Genomic DNA, 22,107 nt, shown 5'->3' with positions numbered 1-22,107 from the left:
GTTGGGCATTCTGGAATTTTGTCACCATCTGCAGAATGTCTTGAGCCCTCATCTCTGGTGGCAAGACTTTTCCTAAGGATGCACCCAGGACTGCTCTGATGAATTGGAGTCTTTGCGATGTTATCATGAGGGACTTCTTGAAGTTTAGAGAGAAGCCCAGACTGTGAAGGGAGTGACAGGTGTAGCTGAGATGTTCCAGTGCCTGTTCTGGGGAACTGGCCCTGATCAGTCAATCGTCCAGGTGGGATTAGACGTGAATTCCCCCCTCTCCTGAAACTTGCTGCCTCAACCACCATTATCGTGGTGAAAACCCTCTGGCGGAGGTCAGCCCAAATGGCAGAACCGGAAACTGATAATGTGTCACGGTGAGCAGACCAGATCGCCCCAGCCCAGCAGCAGTGGCTACATTGGGGCACATTAAGGGCCCGACTGGATCAAGCCTCAAAGGAGGGCCACCTGGACCTTGTCCTGGTGCCAGGCTCATGGAGCCAACTTCAAGGAAAATACAGGTATAGTCGGTCTGCCACTGAATGATTGACTTCTGTGCTAATTGCAGTTAAGGGCATGGCTCTAAGCCATTAGCTTGTGCATTAGTCTGCAATCATGGGTGTGACAGAGCACTTCTGGAATGAATTGCAGAATGGGAGTGGCAGGGCGTGGTTGGCTATATAAGCCCCACGCAAGCCCTAAGGCATGCTTTGCGGTATTCTGCAGTTAGCAGCGTAACACTCTCCAAGGAACTCCTGCCAGCAATGTTCTACAAACCTGCAAAGAAAAGCCAGAGACCATTGGGCCTCACATACTCACCTGCTCTGACTTACCTGTGCCTCCAGCAACGACCCGGTTGTTCGTCGAGGACTCCAGCTTTCATCGAGGACTCCAGCTTTCATTGGTCACCATCACCTGCAGTAGCAAGAGAAGGAAAACAAGGTTAACCACTGAGCTCATTCATTGCGCCCTCTCACCACCACGCATTACTCACTGCTTCCATCGCCATCGACCGGATTCATTCATCACGCCGGATCACAGTTACCTGAAAGAGAAAGAAAGAACAGGTTAGATCACGCAAACCGCATCTGAGCTTGCGCTGGCCCCCTAGACACAAGGCAGGCCTCCCTGACCCACTGGCTCTGGCGCTCACACGCGTTACATCAAACCAACGCACACCGAGGAGGGCTTAGTGCCACAATAGTGACACGAGTCAAAACAGTGAAACAAGCACGGACTGCAACACGCAGCAAAGGACAACACAGATAATGGACAAGGACAACATACAATACAACGGATTACACACACAATAACAAGCAGAGCAACACAAGCAACTTGAGTTGCGACCACAGCAGTACTGGGGTGTCTCTCGACTTCAAGGGTCAGTGAAGTAACTGGATCCTACAGGACACTGCGCCCCAGCTGAGACTAAGCAGGAAGGAGAGCCCACCAACCAAATACACAAGGTCAGAGCCCCGGAGTGGGGAACACATGTGGAAGGAGCAGGGTGGGGGTCACAGGTGGCAGGCACAGACAGTCTCACTCACCACCCTTTCCCCTGTCGTAGGAGCTGACCCAAGGCCAGTCCAGGGAACAAAAAACGTGCAGCGCCTCTAACCAGGGAAGCAGACACTCCACGCATCAGCGCCCGACGTCCCCGCAGAGACAAGATGAGCGTAACATAATGAGAACTGTCAATGGCGAACCTCAGGTACTGTCTGTGCTTGTGATGGATTGGCACCTGCAAGTAAGCATCCTGGAGGTCCAATGATACCATCCAATCCTGAATCTGGAGGGCCTGAAGGATCTGAGAAAGGGTTACCATCTTGAACTTGTCCTTCCCGAGGAACTTGTTCAAGTCTCTTAAGTCCAAGATGGGTCTCAATCCTCCGTCCTTCTTGGGGATTAGAAAATATGGAGAGTACCAACCCTTGTTCCTCTCCCCTACAGAAGCTGTGAAGTGCATAAAAACTGAAATGAGGCCAACGGGCGCTGCGCGTGCTACTTATACCTGCGGTGACTTCGACATCAAGACAGAGGCCTCTGAGGGACATCGACACAACCAAGATTCGACGCAAAGCACCATCTACTGAAAAAAAACATTCCGAAGGCAGCAGCGCCATCTACTGAAAAAAAACATTCCGAAGGCAGCAAGCTGGATATTGGGAAATATCCGGGATAAGGAATAGATGGGAGGACACAATCCATTCGAAAGAGGCATTCTGCCTCATGTCATGGCCCACCTTCAACTGTGATGGGTACCCATTGTGTATGGTTAAAAAGGAACCAGATACATTAGTTGGTCTATTTCCACCTTGATCCAATTGCTTTATTGTACTCGAATAAATGAGGAGGGTTAAAAAAGTTTTAAAAAAAGAATTTAAAAAAAGGTATCAATCTGATATTTGGGCAGCATGACGGTTGGGACCTTGAGATGTCCAAAGTGTATAAAGCCATACCAGGAGAGGCAAAGGAGAGTATGATACAGTCTTTTTGTTGGACCAACTTGCATCACTCGTCTAGCCATTATAAGCAATTGGGGGTTAGGTAAATGAGCGGCTAAGTGGTATGCAACCAAAGGTATGGTTGTTTGAGAAGGGCTAAGGGGTCCTCTTCCCCCTTAGCATTCGCTCTTGGTGACATATTGGTCATTATTAGGACAGAAGGGGTGGCTGCCAGGGGTAGGCCTGAGGAATGATCCATATACTTATTCTTTTATTGCTCATTTTCCATGGCCACTCTTTCCAACTGCCCTGATTGTATCCCAGCAAGTCGAACCACTGCAATGGGGTCCGCAGCATGTTTGTTCATATGTTTTTGGTGTCCCTTTGTGTGCTTCTCCCCATGGTTTCAGTTCCTTTAGAACGTTGATCATTCTTATAGTTTTCAATAGCGCTTGGACCTTTCTTAACCATCCCATGGAGTTGTTTAAATCCCCGGGATTTCCGTCCCCAGCTGTGGTAGAAATGACCCTGGACCCTTTCTCCACAAGCCTATGTCATTCAGATTCCAGGCACCGGAGGACTGACCTGCGAAAGCCACTGTCCTCCCGCCCCATGCAACTATCAATTCAGGCATCTGTGATACACTCTTATCCAATTGTGCAAAGGATTTCAGGACGCTTTTACTTAAATTATTTGAAGATTTCTTTAAAATATTGACCAGAAATCATCACTTGGTCAAAACTGTCATGCACATCTTGAGCAGAGAAACTTGTGATCGCTTGCTTAATAATAACTGTCTCTGTCACCCTATTCAATGTTGATTGTTTAGTTACCTCAGAGGCTAATTATCCTGGGCCATTCGTATAAGTCACAGGTACTTTGAACTGTTCCACAAATGACAGCAGCGCTGCTTCCCCTTCGTTTGTTAGTCCATGCCCCTATTTTCATGGGTTTTTGGAGGGATTTTCTCAAAGGTTTACCCTCAGATTTAATAGTGCAATGCCATCTCAGCTCTTTTGGGGTGAATTTAACTTCCTTTTCCCCTTTTCTTGCTCTCCCTTTGTGTCTCCCTGTATTAATTTGCACACAGCCAACCCCTGGGCTCTGTCAGTATTGACAAGACTCCCAGGTTAGTTCCCTGTGCTGTGCAGGAGACGCTTAAACAAGTCTGCCTGACAATTCTGGCTTTAACAATTCAAGGATCGCCTGCACACATCTCGGTCCCATCACAAACACAACCACCAAGACACTCTTACCGTCTCACTGGAATAATACTTGTTACCCCAAGAGGTCTTAATTGCCATCTTTCTTGTCAAGGCTGAGAAATCTGCCTTATTTGGGTAGATACCATATGTGAAAGAGCTCTACTTGTAGATTCATATTCTTTCACATTTCTGCTAGCATCTGCGCCTTGAAAACAGGAAGAAAATGACTCATTTGAAAATGTAGGCAAGCACATCCATGTTCGTTACTTTTAAGTGATCCTGTGGTTTGAGCTTTTTTGTCGAAAGGCTTGAATAGAAGATGATGGCACATCAAAAATTAATTTTTAAAGAAAGCATCTTTTTGTATCAGCAAACTCTGTCCAGCTAGATTTATGTATTATAAGTTCAGAATTCCGAAACATGTTTTAGAATTCCAAAAAATGGCATTTATGAAAACATATTTTATCCAATTGTTCTTTTTGTTTAAATGAATGCATTTTAGATAGATATCTACACAATTCATGTTTATAGAGGACATTTTCCTGAATGCTAAATTAGAAATTTAGTTTCAATGTATATTTAGGAAAATGATTTTACGCAGCTGTGATTTGGAAATAAAGTCTAATTACATTTTTGATTCACTGCTTGGCTGAAGTAACAATCAAGTGAGAGTGCCCACTTCAAACATGTAACGTTAAACTCTACAAAGACTGGCCACCAGGGGGCGCACAGATAATCTTCACCTCTGTGTGAGCTCTGCCCCATAGGTGCTTGAGGTGGATCGACCCCCCACTTCTGGGACCACCCTTTGGCAGAACACGGTGCATTGCTGTATGAAGATGCCCCCCCCCCCCCTCTGCAGAGCAAAACCCGGTGAAGATTTCACAGAGAAAAGACCAAGTGAACGCGGCGCTCCATTACACAGCGCAACTGAAAGTGAAACAAACTCTTGCATATGTCTCTCCGGAAGAATCCTGCAGGGCACGTGGCTGGGAACCTAGGTGGCTGGCGAAGGGAGCCCAGGGCGCCCCACTTGTATGTAACTCGTAGGCGGACTATTGCATCCAGACTTGCAGCCCCTCTGAACAACTTCAATAGGAGCCGCTGAGTGCTTTGTGGGAGCCGGGACCGGCATTTTGCTCGCGCATTGACCCCCCCCCCCTCCCGAGTGATGCTGCAAACGCCCTCTCTGAAGCGTACTGCCCCAGACATTGACTGGTGCACATTCACCCGCGATGCATGATTCATCAGCCGGTGTTGGGCACATGCGGGGTACACACGGGATGTACTGCAGTATAAACACACGGTCACGAGGCGAAGTCTGCCCGACCCTCCCCAGCTCGATTGTACACAGAGACCCGGCTGGAACGTTCTGTGTGCTCAACAGACACACGACTGAATGAATAAAGCCCCCGGAGCTGCTTAGAGGCACCCAGATACAGCCTGCACATTGGGAGCTGCTTCCCCACAAATCCTCCAACAAGGCTGCCATTGGGTAACCCCAGACTACGTAGGGGCACAATCATCATAGAAGGTTAGGAACTCAGCAAGGGCCCGCTCCCACCTGCACTACATAAGCCAGACCAGTGGCCCATAACACCAATGGAATAAATGAGGCCGGTCTGAATTGAACCTTATACCACACACCCAGAAGGTGTACTCTGAATCCACAAAGCGCACAACTATTTAGAATTGCGTATGGTTAACATGTGCCATACGAGAGGAGAACAACGCACAGTACAAGTCCTGGAGTGCTGTGCATCAGGGTTACATTGACGAGTGGGGACCATAAACAGAAATTGTCCCTGGAATCACTCTGAAGCCCTCCCAGACCCCGGCGCACAGAAACAATAGCGGATTGACGCCTCTACAACATCCTCTGCACTTTACAACACCTAAGCGAACAGAGAGACCCTCCTCCCCCACCGATTTTGACTTAAAGGGAACACACTGACGCAGGTGGACAGACCTACCCATGTACAAAGAAGTCCTAGAAGAATACCTGTCCTCACAAGGTCAACTCTAATGCCTCGACTGATAGACCTGAATCCTAGAACATAAAGGAACTGAGGCCCTGCAACTCAAAACCATCGCAAGGCACATCTGCAATACATGCAGTGAGAAGTGGAGTGCGAATACTAAAGCAATAAGCTCCTTACAGAGGGTTGGGCCCCCGAACACGGGGCATGTGCCCTCCTCTGGGATCTGTGGTAGCCTCGGCCCACGCCAAACCGCGCCTGATGAGATTGACTGACTCCCGATGAGACCACCCCGATACAACACCCAACTAAAATTGACGATTTGGAAAATCGCAAAATGCGTAATAACCTCAGGATCTTTGGGATACTGACACGAGAAAGGGAAACGGAACAGGATATGAAAAGGTCCCTTCATGCAATTCTAAAAACCCTATTCGACAACGACACGGTGAATAAACCCAAGATTGATCGCATACATAGAGCAGGAGGGACTCCTGGTGGCCCAAAGACGGTGTTGGTGGGATTCCATAATTATTCTGACAGAGTGAGAATTCTCTGGAGAAGGCCAAGTACACCCCTCAAATCCTCCATGATACAGTTAGAGTGGTGATTTTTCAAGACCTATCCTCGCTCACTCTGGCCATTCAGAGGAAATGCAGCCCTGAGCAAATGGCTCAAAGAAAAGGGGATCCGATATTGGTGGGAGTACCATTTTTCCCTCACGTTTGAAAACAAGGGAAGTACCATCCGGTTGAGAACATAAAAGGACATACGAGCTTGCATATCGGACATGGTGGGCAACCAAGCTAATGAACATAACCCGGAAGAAGGGCGCTGTGAAGATCGACAATGGAGACTTCAAGGACCAAGACGCACGAAAATCCTGAGATCCAGGAAATATAGGAGGATGAATGCCTCACCAGGAGCAGAGCCCTGATAGTAACAAACATCGAACAGCATGGGCCAATGGAAGCGCCACACCGGAGGCCATTAAAGTCATCGGAAGAGGGGATCCCCGGAGATGACAGGGGCCTAGACATGGCGCATGCTGTAAGATATCTCCTGTGGAAGGTGCGGTTTATGGGAGGCTGGACCATGGGTAAGATACTCCGAAGGTAACCGTTGTGGTGAGATGACCCATTCTGGTCCAGCCACGACACTTATGGTCAGATGTTTACCTCCAGAGAAGACATCCTGGAAATAAAATGCAAAGGGTTAGAAGGTTCGAGCAAAAAGGGGGGCAGGGAGGTATCAGAGGAGATCGGGGGGGAGGGGACAGGGAGGCTCATGGTTAGATGTGATGTTTTAAATTTGGGCCGTGGGTTGCAAGTTCCGCACTGGTGGTCCGAGGCTGGCTGGGTGACATGTGCCAGCTAGGTCGGATGCCGAATGGGGCTGGGGAGGAGGGATGGAGGCGGGGAAAGGGATTGGGAAGAGTCATGGAACCTTAAAGATAGGTTTAAGGGTACAGATAAGTCATCAAGCGATTGTTGTAACGGACATCCGCATAAAAAGTAACAATGGACAAAGGTATGATGGCGGTACCGCCCCCAGCTAGTGTGCTTTGGTCGCTCAGGATTGGCACGCTTAATGTGAAGGGCTTAAACTCACTGGATAAAAGATCCTTGGTGAGCAGGGAATTCAAGAGCACATCTGGATGTTCTCTTCCTCCAGGAGACCAAATATAAAGGAGGGGAGGAACGCAAAGTATTGTACTCCAGGATGGGCTCCGAATACTGGGGCTTTGGTCCCCTAAGAAAGGCAGGTGTTGGTATACTGGTTAGGAAAGGGCTCAATCTTGAGATCACCAAGACCTGGGCTGATCTGGAGTGGAGAGCCATCTTGTTGGTGGGCAGAATACACAAAGACATTCTTACACTAGCAACGCTGTACTCCCCCAATGCTGGTCAATCCCGTTTTCTGAAGCGCACAGTCCCAAAAATGATGCTAGAGGCAGCGGGGTATGTCATTCTAGGGGGGGCCTTTAATCTGTGGGCAGATCCCACCTTGGATAGACAGGCAGGCAACCCAGATGCCGGTCCTCTGCCGGACGGTGGCCGAGCGGATGTGATTGAAATGATGCAAGTGTATGCTTTGCAAGACGCCTGGCGTAATTTACACCCCAAGGAAAAAGGGTTCACTTTCTATTCAGCCCCACACCTGATATACACTAGGATTGATTACATGTATTTAACAAGGGACATATGTGAAGTCACCAACACAGCCGATCTAGTTCCAATCTCATGGTCAGACCATGACTTAGTTACTGTTGCTATCAGATTGGCTGCCCTACCACGCAAAAATACAAAATGGCGATGTAATGAATCGCTGTGGAAGGACCCAATCTTTCGTACAGAGATGACCTGTGAGATTCAAGACTACTTCAAGATAAATGACACAGGAGAGGTTTCAAAGAGAACAGTTTTGGAGAGGGCAAAGGCAACGTGAAGGGGTGCCCTGATTAAGGAAGGGGCAGCGAAGAAGAGGGAGAGGGCTACAATAGAAAAAAGGCTAAGGAAGGAGATCGCCCAACTAGACGCAGCTACATGAAATAATAGGGAGGACAGGGCAGAACAAGTTGCTGAGGCAGTGCAGAAAAGAGAGGGAATAAGACGCCTGGAGGAAGGTTTGGTGATACGCAAACTTCAGTTTCTCAAGCAAAATCTATGAGAAGGGTGATAAGGCAGATGCACTGTTGGCGGCCAGGCTACGGGGGCAGCGGGCGGAAAGGTTGGTCATGGCCATTGAGAAAGGGGATGGAGCACAGATCACGGAACCGGAGAGAATCTCAGAGGCATTCGCAAAATTCTACAAACATTTCTATACATCAGAAATGGGGCGGGTTAAGGAAGAGGTTGAGCAATATTTGCAGGGAGTGGAAATGCCGAAGCTCCCTCGAGAAATGGTAGAAGAGATGGAGTCACCGATTATGGCAGACGAGGTAGAAAGGGCAATTAAAAGGCTTCCACTGGGGAAAGCACCAGGAAATGATGACTACACAGCAGGATTTTATAAAACCTTTATAACCTACGTCCTCCCTTTCATGGTAGACCTATCTTCCGATATCCTGCAAACGGAAGTGGCTCCTGATTCCTTTTCCCAGGCAATAATCTTGGTGATCACGAAAGAAGGCAAGGATCCCAACCATTGTGGATCCTACCGTCCCATCTCCCTTCTTAACATAGATGCAAAGATATACACCCGAGTGCTGGCTGCCAGATTAGAAACCCATATGCCTTTGGTGATTCACTCCGACCAGGTTGGATTCATATTAGGACGAGAGGGCGCTGACACGATGCGCAAGACGCTTCACCTAATTCACGAATCACAGCCAACCCGGCGCTGCTGTCTATCGATGCCGAAAAAGCATTTGACAGGGTGGAGTGGAGTGGAGTTTCCTGGAAGCAGTCCTAGCAAAGATTGGACTGGGCCCTGCCCTCCGTAGGGGGATCAAGGCAATAAACACATCAGCTAAGGCTGCTGTTATGGTCAACTCAGAATACTCCAGGTGGTTTGACTCGAGTAGAGGCAGGGCTGCCCACTTTCGGCGATCCTGTTTGCTCTTTCTGTAGAGCCTCTTGCGCAAATTCTTAGGACGGACCCTCAAGTGGAAGGCCTACAGATGGCTGGAAAAGAATACAAAACACCCCTTTATGCAGATGACATCGTACTCCATGTCAGAATCCCATTGACGTCCATACCCAGGGCCATACTCTTGATTGAGAAATATGGTGCTCTCTCGGGCTTTAAAGTGAATAGGTCAAAATCGATACTATTCCCACTGAAGGAGCTCACACCCGATGACATCTCCCGCTCCACACTCAGACTGGTGCTGGAGAGTAATGCCCTCTGTTACCTGGGTATACATTTGAACAAAAAATTAGAGAATATACATGAGGCAAATTTCCCTCACCTCCTAGCCGGTTTCCATAGTGATCTAGCGAAATGGCAAAAGCTCACAATCTCCTGGATGGGGAGGCTTAATGCAATAAAAATGGTCTGCCTTTCGAGGTTTTTATACCCGTTCCAAATGCTTCCCATAAAACTCTCAGACACATTATTTAAGGAAGTAAGGAGAGCCATTATTAAATTCCTATGGCAAGAGAAAAAGCCAAGGATACCATATGAAATTCTCATCTTACCCAAAGAAAAAGGTGGAGTGGGCCTCCCCGATCTTCAGTTGTATTATAAGGCGGTAAATTGAGGGTGCAGGTCCCTCATTTAAAAGAGGGAGGAAGGATCTACAATGGGTACATCTGGATAACCATAGCCTAACCCTGGCTACTGTGGGAGAGTGGTTGTGGGGCCCTTGACACAAATTGATACGTAGACTCAGGACCCACCCTATACTGGGTACAATATGGGAGATATGGAGAGAAGGGGAAGACATGAAGGGAGTCACTACGTGGCCCTCTCCCCTGAGCCACATATGTTCCCCGGGTATATGGGAAGAAATCCACGACCACGCTAGATTCCAATCATGGTATGACGCGGGTCTTGAGAGGGTTGGACAATTGTGGAAAAACAGGGTTTACCTCACAATTACTGACTTGAGGGGGCACTCATTGCCGGTTTTCCTCTTCCTGCAGCTAAAGGGCACCCTCACGAAGAAAGAGTGGCGTGATAAAATCCAGAGAGACCTTTCCCCCTTTGAATAACTTTTGGATACAATGTCTGGGGACTAGGGGCACGATCGCCAGTATGTACAGAGCATTACTGGAGGTGGGGAGGGGATCGACCGATAGTTTGAAACACAGATGGGAGCGAGACCTTGGCATGGAACCGGACCCGGAGGACTGGAATAGTATTTGCAAGGGAGCCTCCCAGGTATCAATAGCGGCACAATACAAACTCCACGCCATTAAACTCCTCCACAGAGACAATACGACCCTCTTAGATTATCGAAAATGTTTATGTCAAGGAACCCACTTTGTTGGCGTCAGTGTGGTGAGAGGGCAGACTATTGGCATGTGTGGTGGAAATGCCCCCAGGCCCAGACATACTGGGAGGAAGTTCTTAGTTGGATTAAACAGGTGGATGGGATCTCCTGGGAGGCCACACCCCTCCTAGTGCCGCTCGGTCTCGAAGTGTGTGGAGGTGATATGACCAGAGTAAAAGGTATAGTGGCCCCACTGCTACTTGCCGCAAGGGCATGTTTGGTTATTAAGTGGAAGGCAGGCCTAGTCCCCAGCTTAAGAGAGTGGGTTGGAGTGGTGACCAACATCTGCACAATGGAGCTAATTACTGCCGCCCTCCATGGGAGGGCGGCCCAGAATGAAGTGATGTGGAACAATTTTGTGAAGGAGTACTTGCCTGAATCCTCTCGGAACACTGATTCCTAGGAATATTAGTAGACATTTTGGTGAATACCCTTGTTACTGTCTAATGTAAGATGTGCCCCTGGGCAGCCTAAGCCCCAAAATCTAGTGACCCTATTGCTACCTAAACTGGACAATGGATGATGATAATGCGGAACACATAGGTCATGCAACAATTAGGTCCACTTGAAACATGTGTACATTTCTCTGATGTAACTCTGCTCGGGGGCGGGGGTGGAGGGTGGGAAGGGGTAAAGACTGAAGAGTTGGAAAGTTAAATTGTGTTCTTGAAGTTGAACATCGTTGGGAAAAACTGGGGAAATGTAAACAAGTATTGAAATGCCCCGATTGCAAATGTAACTCAACTACTCTGTTTGATAAAATTTAATAAATCCAGAATTTGAAAAAAAAAAACTCTACATACAATACATGGTCATAATCGATGCACAAATCTTTCCCTAAAAAAGGCAGATATGTAGGCTTCGCAAAACATGCCCATTAAGGTGATAGTGGCATCTGCTCCAACTACATCACAACTTATGTACATTACTGAAGGGGTTAGGAAAGGAGTGCCATCAGCCCAAGTGGACAGTGGGAGAGTATAGCGCTTTCTAAGAAGTACTCGGTTAACCCCATAAAGGATAACAAAAAGTAATAATTCCAAATACAAGCTTTAGGTGGTTGCAAGGCGAAGGGCACTGCTCAGTGGCTGGATGCTGAAAGAAAGGCAGTCAAACATACTATATAAAATTATAATTGTTTACCTGATTCAAGCACTACTTTATCATCTGCATAAGGTGCACAGGACTCTTCTTGAAGTTCTGATGATTTCAAAACAGTTATGGGCTTTGAGTGAGGTCCTTCACATTTTACACTGTAGCTAAAGCTGTCCGATAATGTTTGCAAGGAGCCTATAAAATTAAAGCAAATGTTCCTGTTGAAATAACTTTGGTTCATTTTTTTCCCTTTGATGCGATTATAGACCTTTACTGGCCAATTGCATCATTGGGGATACACACTCCTAAATTAGTTCTTGCACTTCACATAAATGTCTACTGAAAACACACTTCTTAAATGTGCAATGCAGTCATATCAGATTCCCTCCCTCCTCCCCCTGTAAATAATAAAAAGCCACTACTTGAGGATACTTGGATGGGCTGTTCAGTGTTCTCTTCAACCCCATATCAAGTTCTTCACAGTCATCTTCACCCTCACTCTTTCCTGATTCAAACAAACACCCTCTTTTGTTCCACTCTGACTCATCAAGCCTCTATGTTGATTTTTAGTACATCGATTTTTAGTACATACACCCTGAAGACGTGCTTCACTATGAAAGTGTGTTTGGTTCTCGAAATGGCACTCGCCAAGATTGTGTCACCAAGGATCCTGCAGAGCTGCTAAAGAACTCACTGTAGTGTTCAAGGAAAACAATGTCTAAGTTGTGGCAGATCAGAAGATGGACGCAGCCACTCTTAGGACATGTTCAAAGGTTTTTATTAAAAAATAAGGCCCATCTCTCCTTATTTCAATGGGGTGTTCCATACCTACAAAAACTAACTAGGGTGCTAATCAGTCATCAGTGAATGTCCACTGTATGAATAACCAAGATCAAGAGAATGACTCCTTTCTGCTGAATTGTACTTCTTGTACCACGCGTTGTTTCTCCTTTCAATAGTTAATTTTCAGAGAGTCTCTCGTGACTTGTATCAACTTGAAGTTCCCTCAGGGGATTCTTGATTCACTTCCCCATCTTAATATTTAGTTTCTTGGCACTTTCTGGGTTCCTCTGATCATTATCAACAGACTCAAAGCACTTTTGCAAAAGTACCACTTCGGTAGAGAAATTGACCTATTGGACAGTAACTGTCTTATTGATAATGTATACTTGGTCTGGCATATGGTTCCTCTGTTTTTCACTTTATCACATCCTTTCTTTATTTTGTTCCTTTTGTTTTAAGTACACCCATAGGTGGAATCTCCCTCTTCATAGGTTATCATTATCCAGGCTATTTCATATGCCCCTTCAGGGTTTTCAGTTTCTCACTTTTCTGCATTTATAGTTCATCAAGTTGGTTTAGCAAACTTCAATATACATACTGGGACGGGTTTCCCGTATTGTGCAATAATTTCTGTTTGGCTGCCTGTACACCCAGTTACCTCCTTTAATGTCGGTAGACTTCTCTGGCCTCGTCCCACCTCTGCGAAAATCTTCTCGTCTTACTTGGTTATCAGTTTGCTTTGCCGGCATTCGCACTCCGAACTTGGTTCCCCTGCTGTCTCGATGATCCGGCACCCAGACGGACTGTTTCGCGTTCTCTTGCTTGTCTCTGCGTTGTTCCACGGGCCCCTGGCCCACGACGACTCCTTTGCGGCCACGCCAACACTTCTCCTTGGTCATTGGGTTTCTCAGCTACTGCTTTCTCGGTTCTGCGGCGTCTCTCGCGTCTTGCACCCCCCATAGGGGTTACAGTGGTTCTTTTGCGTTTCTGCTCCCCTTCATTCAATGCAGGTTTGAACAGCGTGGCCTCTGAGCTGTCCCTCCGGTCCTCCTCCTCCTGCTATGACGCTCGAAGGGAACTTCCCCTGCTTGCGCATGCTTGTCTCCCTCCCTCTCGTTCTCCTCCTTGTTCAATATGCGCTTCTTGTTCACCGTCCTTTTCTCCGTGGATTGGAGACTTTCATTTGAAAAGACCATCTCTCTTTCCTGTTGGAAATTACCTACGTTAACTGTTCTTTTCTCCAAGTCCTGCGGCAAGAAATTTCTTGGCATTCCAGAGAGTCCCGTGTAGGCCATTACCTGTACTGCCTTATGGAGGTACTCACAGGAGACGGAGGCCTTGTCCCCCAAGTGGGAGTCTCACCTAGTGAGGTCTCACTTGCATCGAACACTAGGGAGGGTGTTGCGAAGCGGGCTCACCTCCCTAACCTCAAAGAGGTGGGGGGGAGGATTCCCCTTGAATTCCCTAGATATATCACCAAGTGCACAGGCAACAAATGCATTTTCAGAAAGTTGTATAGAGGAATTGCCCAATGTTATGCACTTCTATTCAGTCAAATCGACACCCTCCATGCAGACATACAACCCATGGGCAGCAGCAGCAATATATGAAAAGTCTTTAGCTTATGGAAGCTGAATGTACCCCTTTCTTTTACCTTTAATGTGAGAAGGAGGGAGGCATAAAGGTCCTATAGTGGAAGGCTGCCAACAGCCCTCCTTAGTGATGCAGAGGGGTTTATAGTCAAAATGTGGAAAAAAAAATGTCGACAAACAAAAATGTCGAAAATAATAATGTCGACATCCTATACTTATAATGTAAAAAGTCATTTTTTCGAAAAAAAAATGTCGACAAAAAAAATGTCACTTAAAACTATCAACACCTCACCCAACACCCCCCTGCCACCCCCCCACACCTCCCACCCCTCATACTCAACACATTCTAATTATATATTTATTTATTTATTCAATAAATAAATAACCAAAAAGAGTATCATTTACTATTGGGGGGGGTCCCCCCCAACCCCCCCTCACCCAACACCCCCCTGCCACCCCCCCACACCCCCTCCAACCACCCTCCCACCCCTCATACTCAACACATTCTAATTATATATTTATTTATTCTTACAATAAATACAAAATTTCGAAAAAATATCGAAAAATGTCGACATTTTTGTTTGTCGACATTATGACTGCACACCATGCAGAGGACCCTGATGGTGGTGATGTAACTCAGTTTGCAGCAAACTTTGAAATAAACTCTGATTAGTAAATAAAATATAGCATGGCAGTATCTCTTTACTTTGTATGAAAACCTGAGCTAAAAAAAAAAAAAGAGTAGCTGTAAAAAGAGGCCTTGAGTAAGGGCTATAATTGAAGCGATAAATGTAGGAATCCTTATGTAAAGAGTTTATAAATAGACTAAGATACTTGCAAATTCAGCTGAAGGAGACCTGCTTGAATGCTAATCGGTCACAATAATGCAATCTGGAATCCCATGCATTATGTAAATGGGCGATAGAAACCCACTTTATTTGCGGTTTTCAGTATGGATGGTAATAGAAGAACAAGTTACTTACCCCTGGTAACGTTCTTTCGATTGGATTTTCCTCCCACGTATTCCTCATCCTGTGATAATTATCTCTCCAGCTTCTGCTGCTTCGGAATGTTTGTTCGGCAGATGGCGCTGTGTGCAGTGTCATCTAGTCTATGCGACTCGAAGTCCTCCGTCCGACCATCGACGTCATCAGTATAAGTAGCACACGCTCGGTCCGTTGGCTTCAGTTCTGTTTTTCCCCCTCCTGAAGAGGAATTATCCAGCGTACCATAGGCTCACAGTAAGGATAAAGTGTAAGAACACGTAAATTGTACGGTGGGGTAGGCTGGGAGGGAGGGGATGAGGAATACTTGGGAGGAACATCCAATCGAAAGAATGTTACCAGGGGTAAGTAACTTGGTCTTCAAATGGGCTGTTTCTGCTAACTTAAATACCAGACAAACTGGAATACGAAGCAGTTGAAGACTTTGGGACACTTTATATCTAGACAAATATTGTGAACGTTACTGGCCAAGCGCAAAGCACAAGTGGTTTTTTCACCTTTGATTCGAATGGATTGTGTCCTCTCACGTATTCCTCATCTTATGATAGACTCCCAAAGCAGTAATACATTTGGAGGTGGGAGTACAAATTAAATTTAGATCTAATCATGGACTGAATGAAGGACCGCTTTTGCAAATTGTCCTCCCTGACTGGAAAACAAATGCAGGCAGTAATGTCTTACGAAGGTATGGATAAACGACCAAGTGGCCGCTGAACAAATATTGATTGGAACACCTCTTTGAAGAGCAGCAGAGGTTGCCATGCCCCCTTGTGGTATGAGCCCTTAGGCCTTCCGGCGATTCCTTCCCCGTTTATCTGTAGCATTCGGCAACAGACAGGATGATCCACCTGGGTATGGTTTGTTTGGTAACCGCAAGATCCAATTTGGGACCAGTATAGCCAATGAATAATTGGTCATCTTGGCGAATATAGCCATTCTGGACATATAAAAACTGAGCCCTTTTTGGGTCCAGTCTATGCAACCTATCCCCCTCTTTTCCTGGATGAGGAGGTGGATAGAAAGTTGGTATGGTTATTTTTTGTGACACATGGAAGATGCAGACCACCTTCAGTAAAGAAGGCTTTACCATGAGAATGACCGTGTCTTTATTGAACACAGTATGTGGAGGTTTGTAGGAAAGGGCCTGCAACTTGCTTACCTTGCGGGCTGACCTTATTACAATAAGCAAAATGGTTTTTAATGTCAAGAGTCTTAAAGGACATGAGTGTAAAGGCTCAAATGGAATGCATGTTAAAAACTTCAACACTATATTGAGATCCCATACAGGGACATTGAATGGGACTGGTGGATATACATTAGTAAGGCCTTTTAAGAATTGAACAATCAGAAGGATTTTAAAATATGAATCCTCCTCTGAAGAGCGCTTGAAAATGGAAAGCGCTGCAAGGTAACCCTTAATTGTTCCAATCTGGAGGCCCAGATTTGACAAATGTAATAAAAAGGAAAGCACCATAGGTGTGTCACATAGAAAGGGATCCACATTTGTATCCCTGCACCAGTTGCTGAACTTGTTCCAACGGCACAAAGATTGTATTGCTGGCCTTCTGGCTGAAAGCACAATCTCCATTACGTCATCTGGGAGGTCCCAATCCTTGTATCTCTGCCTTTCAGAAACCATGGTGAAAGGCTGAGTGTCGTGACCTGTGAATGGAGAACCTGATCTTCCTCTTGCAAGAGAAGATCCTCTCTTTGTGGAAAACGTATTGGAGGGCAGATGGACATGTCCAGAAGGTCCGGGTACCAGGTCTCCTCCTGGCCCAATTCGGGGCAATCAGGATCATGGATTTCCCAAATGCTCTCAACCTCATCATCACATGAGGAATAATGGGGACTGGAGGAAATGTGTACAGGAGTGGAAAATCGTTTCCTAGAGCTCCTCTTGGGGGAAATTCCCTGGAGCAGTACAGTTTGCACTTCCGGTTGACACTGATCGCGAACAGATCCATTTGAGGGGTTCCCCAAAGGGTGAAGATCTCTTAAAGGACTTCCTGAGCTAGTTCCCACTCATGGGAGACTGTGCCCTGCCTGCTCAGAGCGTCTGCCGCCGTGTTCTGCTCTTCAGCTAGGTGAAATGCTGATAGAGAGATTCCTTCTTGTATTGCCAAGAACCACAGCAGCATTGCCTCTCTGCACAGTGGTAGTGACCCTACACCTTCTCTATTGTTAAGGTAGTACATGGCCACTGTATTATCTGTCATTATCAGGACATTCTTTCCCCGTACATATGGTAGGAAGGCCTTCAGCGCTAGTCTGATGGCCCTCCGCTCCAAAAAATTGATGTGTAGTTTTGACTCCGATGGTGACCAACGACCACTGATTGTCAGTTTGCTGATGTGGGCTCCCCACCCTGTGAGTGAGGCTTTTGTCACTACCGTTCTCTCCGGCCATGGCTGCCAAAAAGATTCTCCCTTGAGAATTTTGTTTTTGAAAGCCCACCACAGAAGGTCTTGAACAACTCTGTTCGGAACTTGCATGTGGTCGGACATTCTGCCTGAGAACTGGGACCACTGAGTCCTGAGAACCCATTGAAGGGATCTCATTCTCAGGCAAGCCTCTGGAACCAGGAAAATGCAGGCGCCATGGACCGAGCAACCTCAGAAAATCGAAGACCGGAAGATGCTGGTCATTCTGGAATTTGGTAACCATCTGCAAAATGTGTTGAGAGGGAGAAGCCCAGTCTGTGAAGCAAATGGCAGGTTACACCGAGATGATCCCAGGCTTGCTCCGGGGAGAGAGCCCTGATCAGCCAATCGTCGAGGTAGGTGTAGACGCGAATCCCCCTCTCCTGAGACTCGCTGCCACCACGCCATCAACTTGGTGAATACCCTTGGGGCGGAGGTCAGCCCGAATGGCAGAACTCGAAATTGATAATAAGAACTGCCAACCGCGAACCTCAGGTAATTTCTGTGCTCAAGATGAATTGGCACATGAAAGCATCCTGAATGTCCAATGATACCAACTAGTCTTGGAGTTGGAGAGCCTGAAGTATCTGAGAAAGGGTAACCATCTTGAACTTGTCCTTTCTGAGGAACTTGTTCAAGTTTCTTGAGTACAAGATGGGTCTCAATCCTCCGTCCATTTTAGGGATTAGAAAATATGGGGAGTACCTACCCTTGTTCCTCTCTGCTACAGGTACATGTTCTATTGCATCTTTCTCTAGTAGGGTCAACATTGCACAAGGAGCGGATCCGGAATTTTGACAGAGTTGTTTCCCGGTGGATGATCCTGAGGCTTCTTTTGAAAAGGTAGGCAGTAACCTTGGGCCACAGTTTCCAAAACCCAAGCATCTGAAGTACTGCCCCGCCATTCGTTCAGATACTGAGAAAGTCTGCCTCCCACTGGGGTCTTGTGAGTCAAGGCCTCAGAGTGGTTTAGAGGCGGCTGAAGGTAGAGTTGCAGCTGCTTGGGCTGATTTAGCACCTCTCCCTCGTCCACCACGAGGGAAAATTCTCCGACCTCTTAGACCTGCTTGTCCTCTTCAAATTGAGGAGTAGAATCGAAAGGACTTACCCCTTCAGGAAGATGAGGCCGAATAGGGTTGTTAAGGCTGTCTAATGGCGGTGCTAAGGGATTTAGCTGTCGCCTTCGAGGTCTACAGCTTTTCCAAACTCTCAACCGCCTTGCTGCCAAACAGCCTTGAGCCGTCAAAGGGCATGTTGAGTGGTATGGCCTGCACATCTAGTACAAACCCCGACTTCCGTAACCATGCAAATCTGCGTAATACTGTGCTAGCCGCCATGGAACTGCTGATGTTGTCTACATTATCCAAACCTGACTGGAAACATTCACCCATCGCCTCCTTACCATCCTTAATGATTGCCAGGAAGCTGTCTCTTTCTTCTCCTTCTGGGATGTGTTGATCTGCCATAGCAACATAGTCCCACAGGGTAAACTTAAATCTAGATAATGTGCAAGTCACATTAGTCGATTTCAAAGCCATACTACCCGCAGTGAAAATATTTTGCGCCCAGACATCCACTCTCTCATCATCCCTGTCAGGCGGGAGGGATGGATAAACTGACTGCCTGGCAGACGTAGCCGCCTGAACCACCAAGCTTTCTGGTGTCCGATGCGGGACGCGGGGAAGGCCGACGACCCACAGCGGACAGAAGGAGCCGCACACACAGGGAGCCCGTGACGAATGCAACTAACAACCCCAGAGGAGAAGCGCCGCAGAGGAGCACTTCGACATGGCCAGTTATTCAATGTGCTATGAACCCAACCCGGGAAGGCAACCGTCCTGGAGTCTGTAGCCCGGACTGGGAAGAGGGCGCGAGCGCTGGCAGCAGACAGCCCACAACAGCCACAACGCACGGCTGAAATCGGGAGGGAACCCAGACGTCAGGGTCCGCCCATATGCAATCAGGTCCCGGTGCCGGGCGAACCGCGCTGATGAGAGCGTCATGAGACTTTTCCCTGTGCTGCGGGGGCAGGCGGAAATGACGGCTGGGAAACCCAGCTTTAAGGGAGGCGGGACAACGCCTTCCCAACCAATGACTGGACATCTAGGCAGGGACTATGCTGATTGGTGGGGGTTTGAATCTATGGAGAAATATAAAAGCCTGCCTGTTTTAACAAACGCTGCCTGTTGTATTCGCAGGACGCTCAGGAGGGGAACATAGTCAGCCCAGATTGGTGGGCCTAACTGGATACCATGAGATAGAAGACAACACCTTTCTTCAGTAAAGCATTGGGGAAGGAAGACCCCGCGGTGAAGAAACCACCAGAACTTTTAAGTTTATTAACATTTGAAAAACACTTTAAAGCCGGAAATAATTATTATTTCATCATTCCACTGTCTCCGGCCTCATAATTCCACACCTCCCCACTGTCAGTTTACCTCTACGCTCTCCGAGAGCCTTCTCAGTCATTGCCTGACATGAGCCACAGTCGGCTGTAGGTTCCCAGAGCCTAGACACCACAGACATATGCAGTGGGGGTCAGTGATTGACATTTTCGACCCACTGTCCTGGCACTTCTTAAAGCCCGACTTGGGCGTCGATGGAGTCGACGAAGAAGACATTTTCCAATGAAAATCACCATTTCACTGAAGCGCGCTGTAAATCACTCTAAGTGTTAGCTCGGAAAAACGGAAATGAAGCCAACCGGCGCTGCATGTGCTACTCATACTGATGATGACGAAGACAGTCGGACGGAGGCCTTCGAGGGACATTGACTTGACGACAATGCACACAGCGGCCTCTGGCAAAAAAGATTTTTCTGAAGCAGCTGGAGAGATAATTATCATAAGATGAGGAATACGTGGGAAGACAAGTAATTATACTATACTTTCCTCTTTATATTGTTTTACCACTGCCAGAATAAAAATCCCTACCTATCAATTTGCACAAAAGATCTATGTAGACAGGCAAAAACTAAGAACACTAAATGGCAAGTGTAAGGGGGAATTCTCATTCAATGGCTAATTTCCCTTACCTATAGAGTCCCCTAGCAGCTTTGCTGGATTTGAAGGGTTTGTTTCTTTTTACCTGCTTAGAGTGAGACTCTTTTTCCCACTCTTAGGCATTTTTGCTATGTGTGTCCTAGGCTATTTTTGTGTTTAATGCTTATGGGATTTTCTCAACCCCATAGGAACCATCTTTATGCACATGTGTTACACAGCACCTTCAGTGCAGTGACACAGGGACGTCGTAGCAACCCCCAAACATAGACTCCATACCCTGGGACTGACTACTGTTTCCTAGGGCATGGAAAGTCCCCATTGACTTTACAAGTCAATTTTTATGAACTAAACCAGTACAACACATCTTACTATGGAGGTACTGGAAGGGGTTAATAGTTTTTCCCCTATGTTTGTTTTAGAGAATGTACCCTACAGTACCTCTCTAAAAAGTTTCTGGCTGGTGGCAGTGGTTACTATCAAAAATATTCAACCGCAAATATTTCTCTATGGGCTTTTCCCATTGTTCGAGGCTACCACTTTTTCTGACAGCCTCTAACATACCGCCGGTGCATTTTAATATTAACTTTGCTCCGCTAGGTTTTATTTGCCAGAACTTTGATATAACTTATTTTTCGTGTCTTTCTCTACAATCCTAACCCAGGTCGGGGATCCTTTGTTCGTCCTTTTAGCGGGCTTCTGCCAAGAAGCCCTCCTTTCGGCGCCACTGAGTCTGGGGTGGGTGCTTTGTGTGGGAGGGGGATTAGGACCCCTGGACAGGGTTGCCTCAGCAACTCATTCGCACTCTATCCTGATAGGCTGGAGGGTCTCCCACCAAGATGACCACTCCACTATGTGAGTGACAGCTAGGCTGTATGAATGGGTCTCTTTCTGCATAAAAGCAGGGTCCTGAGGACTGGAAGGGCAAGACGTTGCCACTGGAACTACGGAACCGAAGAGGAGAGAAGCCAAAGACACCTGCAACGACTACCACCACCGGTGAAGCCCTGCTGCAGCGTCTCACCACTTTTCTCCACACGACGAGAGAAGATCTTCCTCTGCAAGAGCCTTCTTCCCTTGAGCTGGTGGGGCCAACCAGTTTGCACATCGCCTTTCCGAAACCTGCTGTGGTCGAATCGCCAGTGCCCCGCACTTGGAGACCCGATAGCCACGCAGCTATCGACCCGGACCACGATTAAAAGGAGCGTACCTTTTAAACTTCATTTGGCAGCACCGCGGTTGGTTCCCCCCCCCCCCCCCCCCCGAGTAGTGCAGTACCTTCCTCCACGACAAGAGCCTCTCTTCCTCTGCTGGATCCCCCGAACTGCAGGACTACCAGGAACAACCGCCACCGCAGGAGCCACTTCTTCATTTTCAAGGTACATTGTTCCGCCAGGCCGCCCTTTCTTCGCGGTAGTGCTAAAGGTGTTTTAAATCCTTTACCTACCTGTTTGGTTGGCCGCCCCCCTCTCTTAACATTGTCTGTTCGCTTTCTGCATCCACCTTTTCAACATCGTGAACCAAAGACTTGACTGCAGCTACAAGAACATTTTGCTCCTGGGCCCTTGCCCTATACCACTAACTCTGACACAGGCCTACTGACTCTGGTCACATTTGTTAAACCTGCCTTCTCGAGATTGATTCCCAATTCGAACT

The 22,107-nt window shown here is 47.2% G+C and overlaps 1 protein-coding gene across 5 annotated transcripts in view; it reads right to left on the bottom strand.

Moving 5' to 3' along the window:
- Positions 1-22,107, bottom strand: part of NBR1 (NBR1 autophagy cargo receptor) — a 1,466,631-nt gene that overhangs the window by 428,782 nt on the left and 1,015,742 nt on the right. For 4 of the 5 annotated variants that reach the window (XM_069634202.1, XM_069634204.1, XM_069634203.1 and 1 more), the window contains one exon: positions 11,699-11,845. The exons of the other annotated variant lie outside the window; for it this stretch is intronic. In XM_069634202.1, coding sequence (XP_069490303.1) covers positions 11,699-11,845 — 147 coding nt within the window. The remainder of the gene's footprint in view (positions 1-11,698; positions 11,846-22,107) is intronic. 5 annotated transcript variants of the gene reach the window in all.

Source organism: Ambystoma mexicanum, chromosome 13 (assembly GCF_040938575.1).
Source record: "Ambystoma mexicanum isolate Mex_15411 chromosome 13, UKY_AmexF1_1, whole genome shotgun sequence".
Lineage (NCBI taxonomy): Eukaryota > Metazoa > Chordata > Amphibia > Caudata > Ambystomatidae > Ambystoma > Ambystoma mexicanum.
Note: the sequence above shows the minus strand (reverse complement) of the source record. Positions and strands in the feature narration are given on the sequence as shown.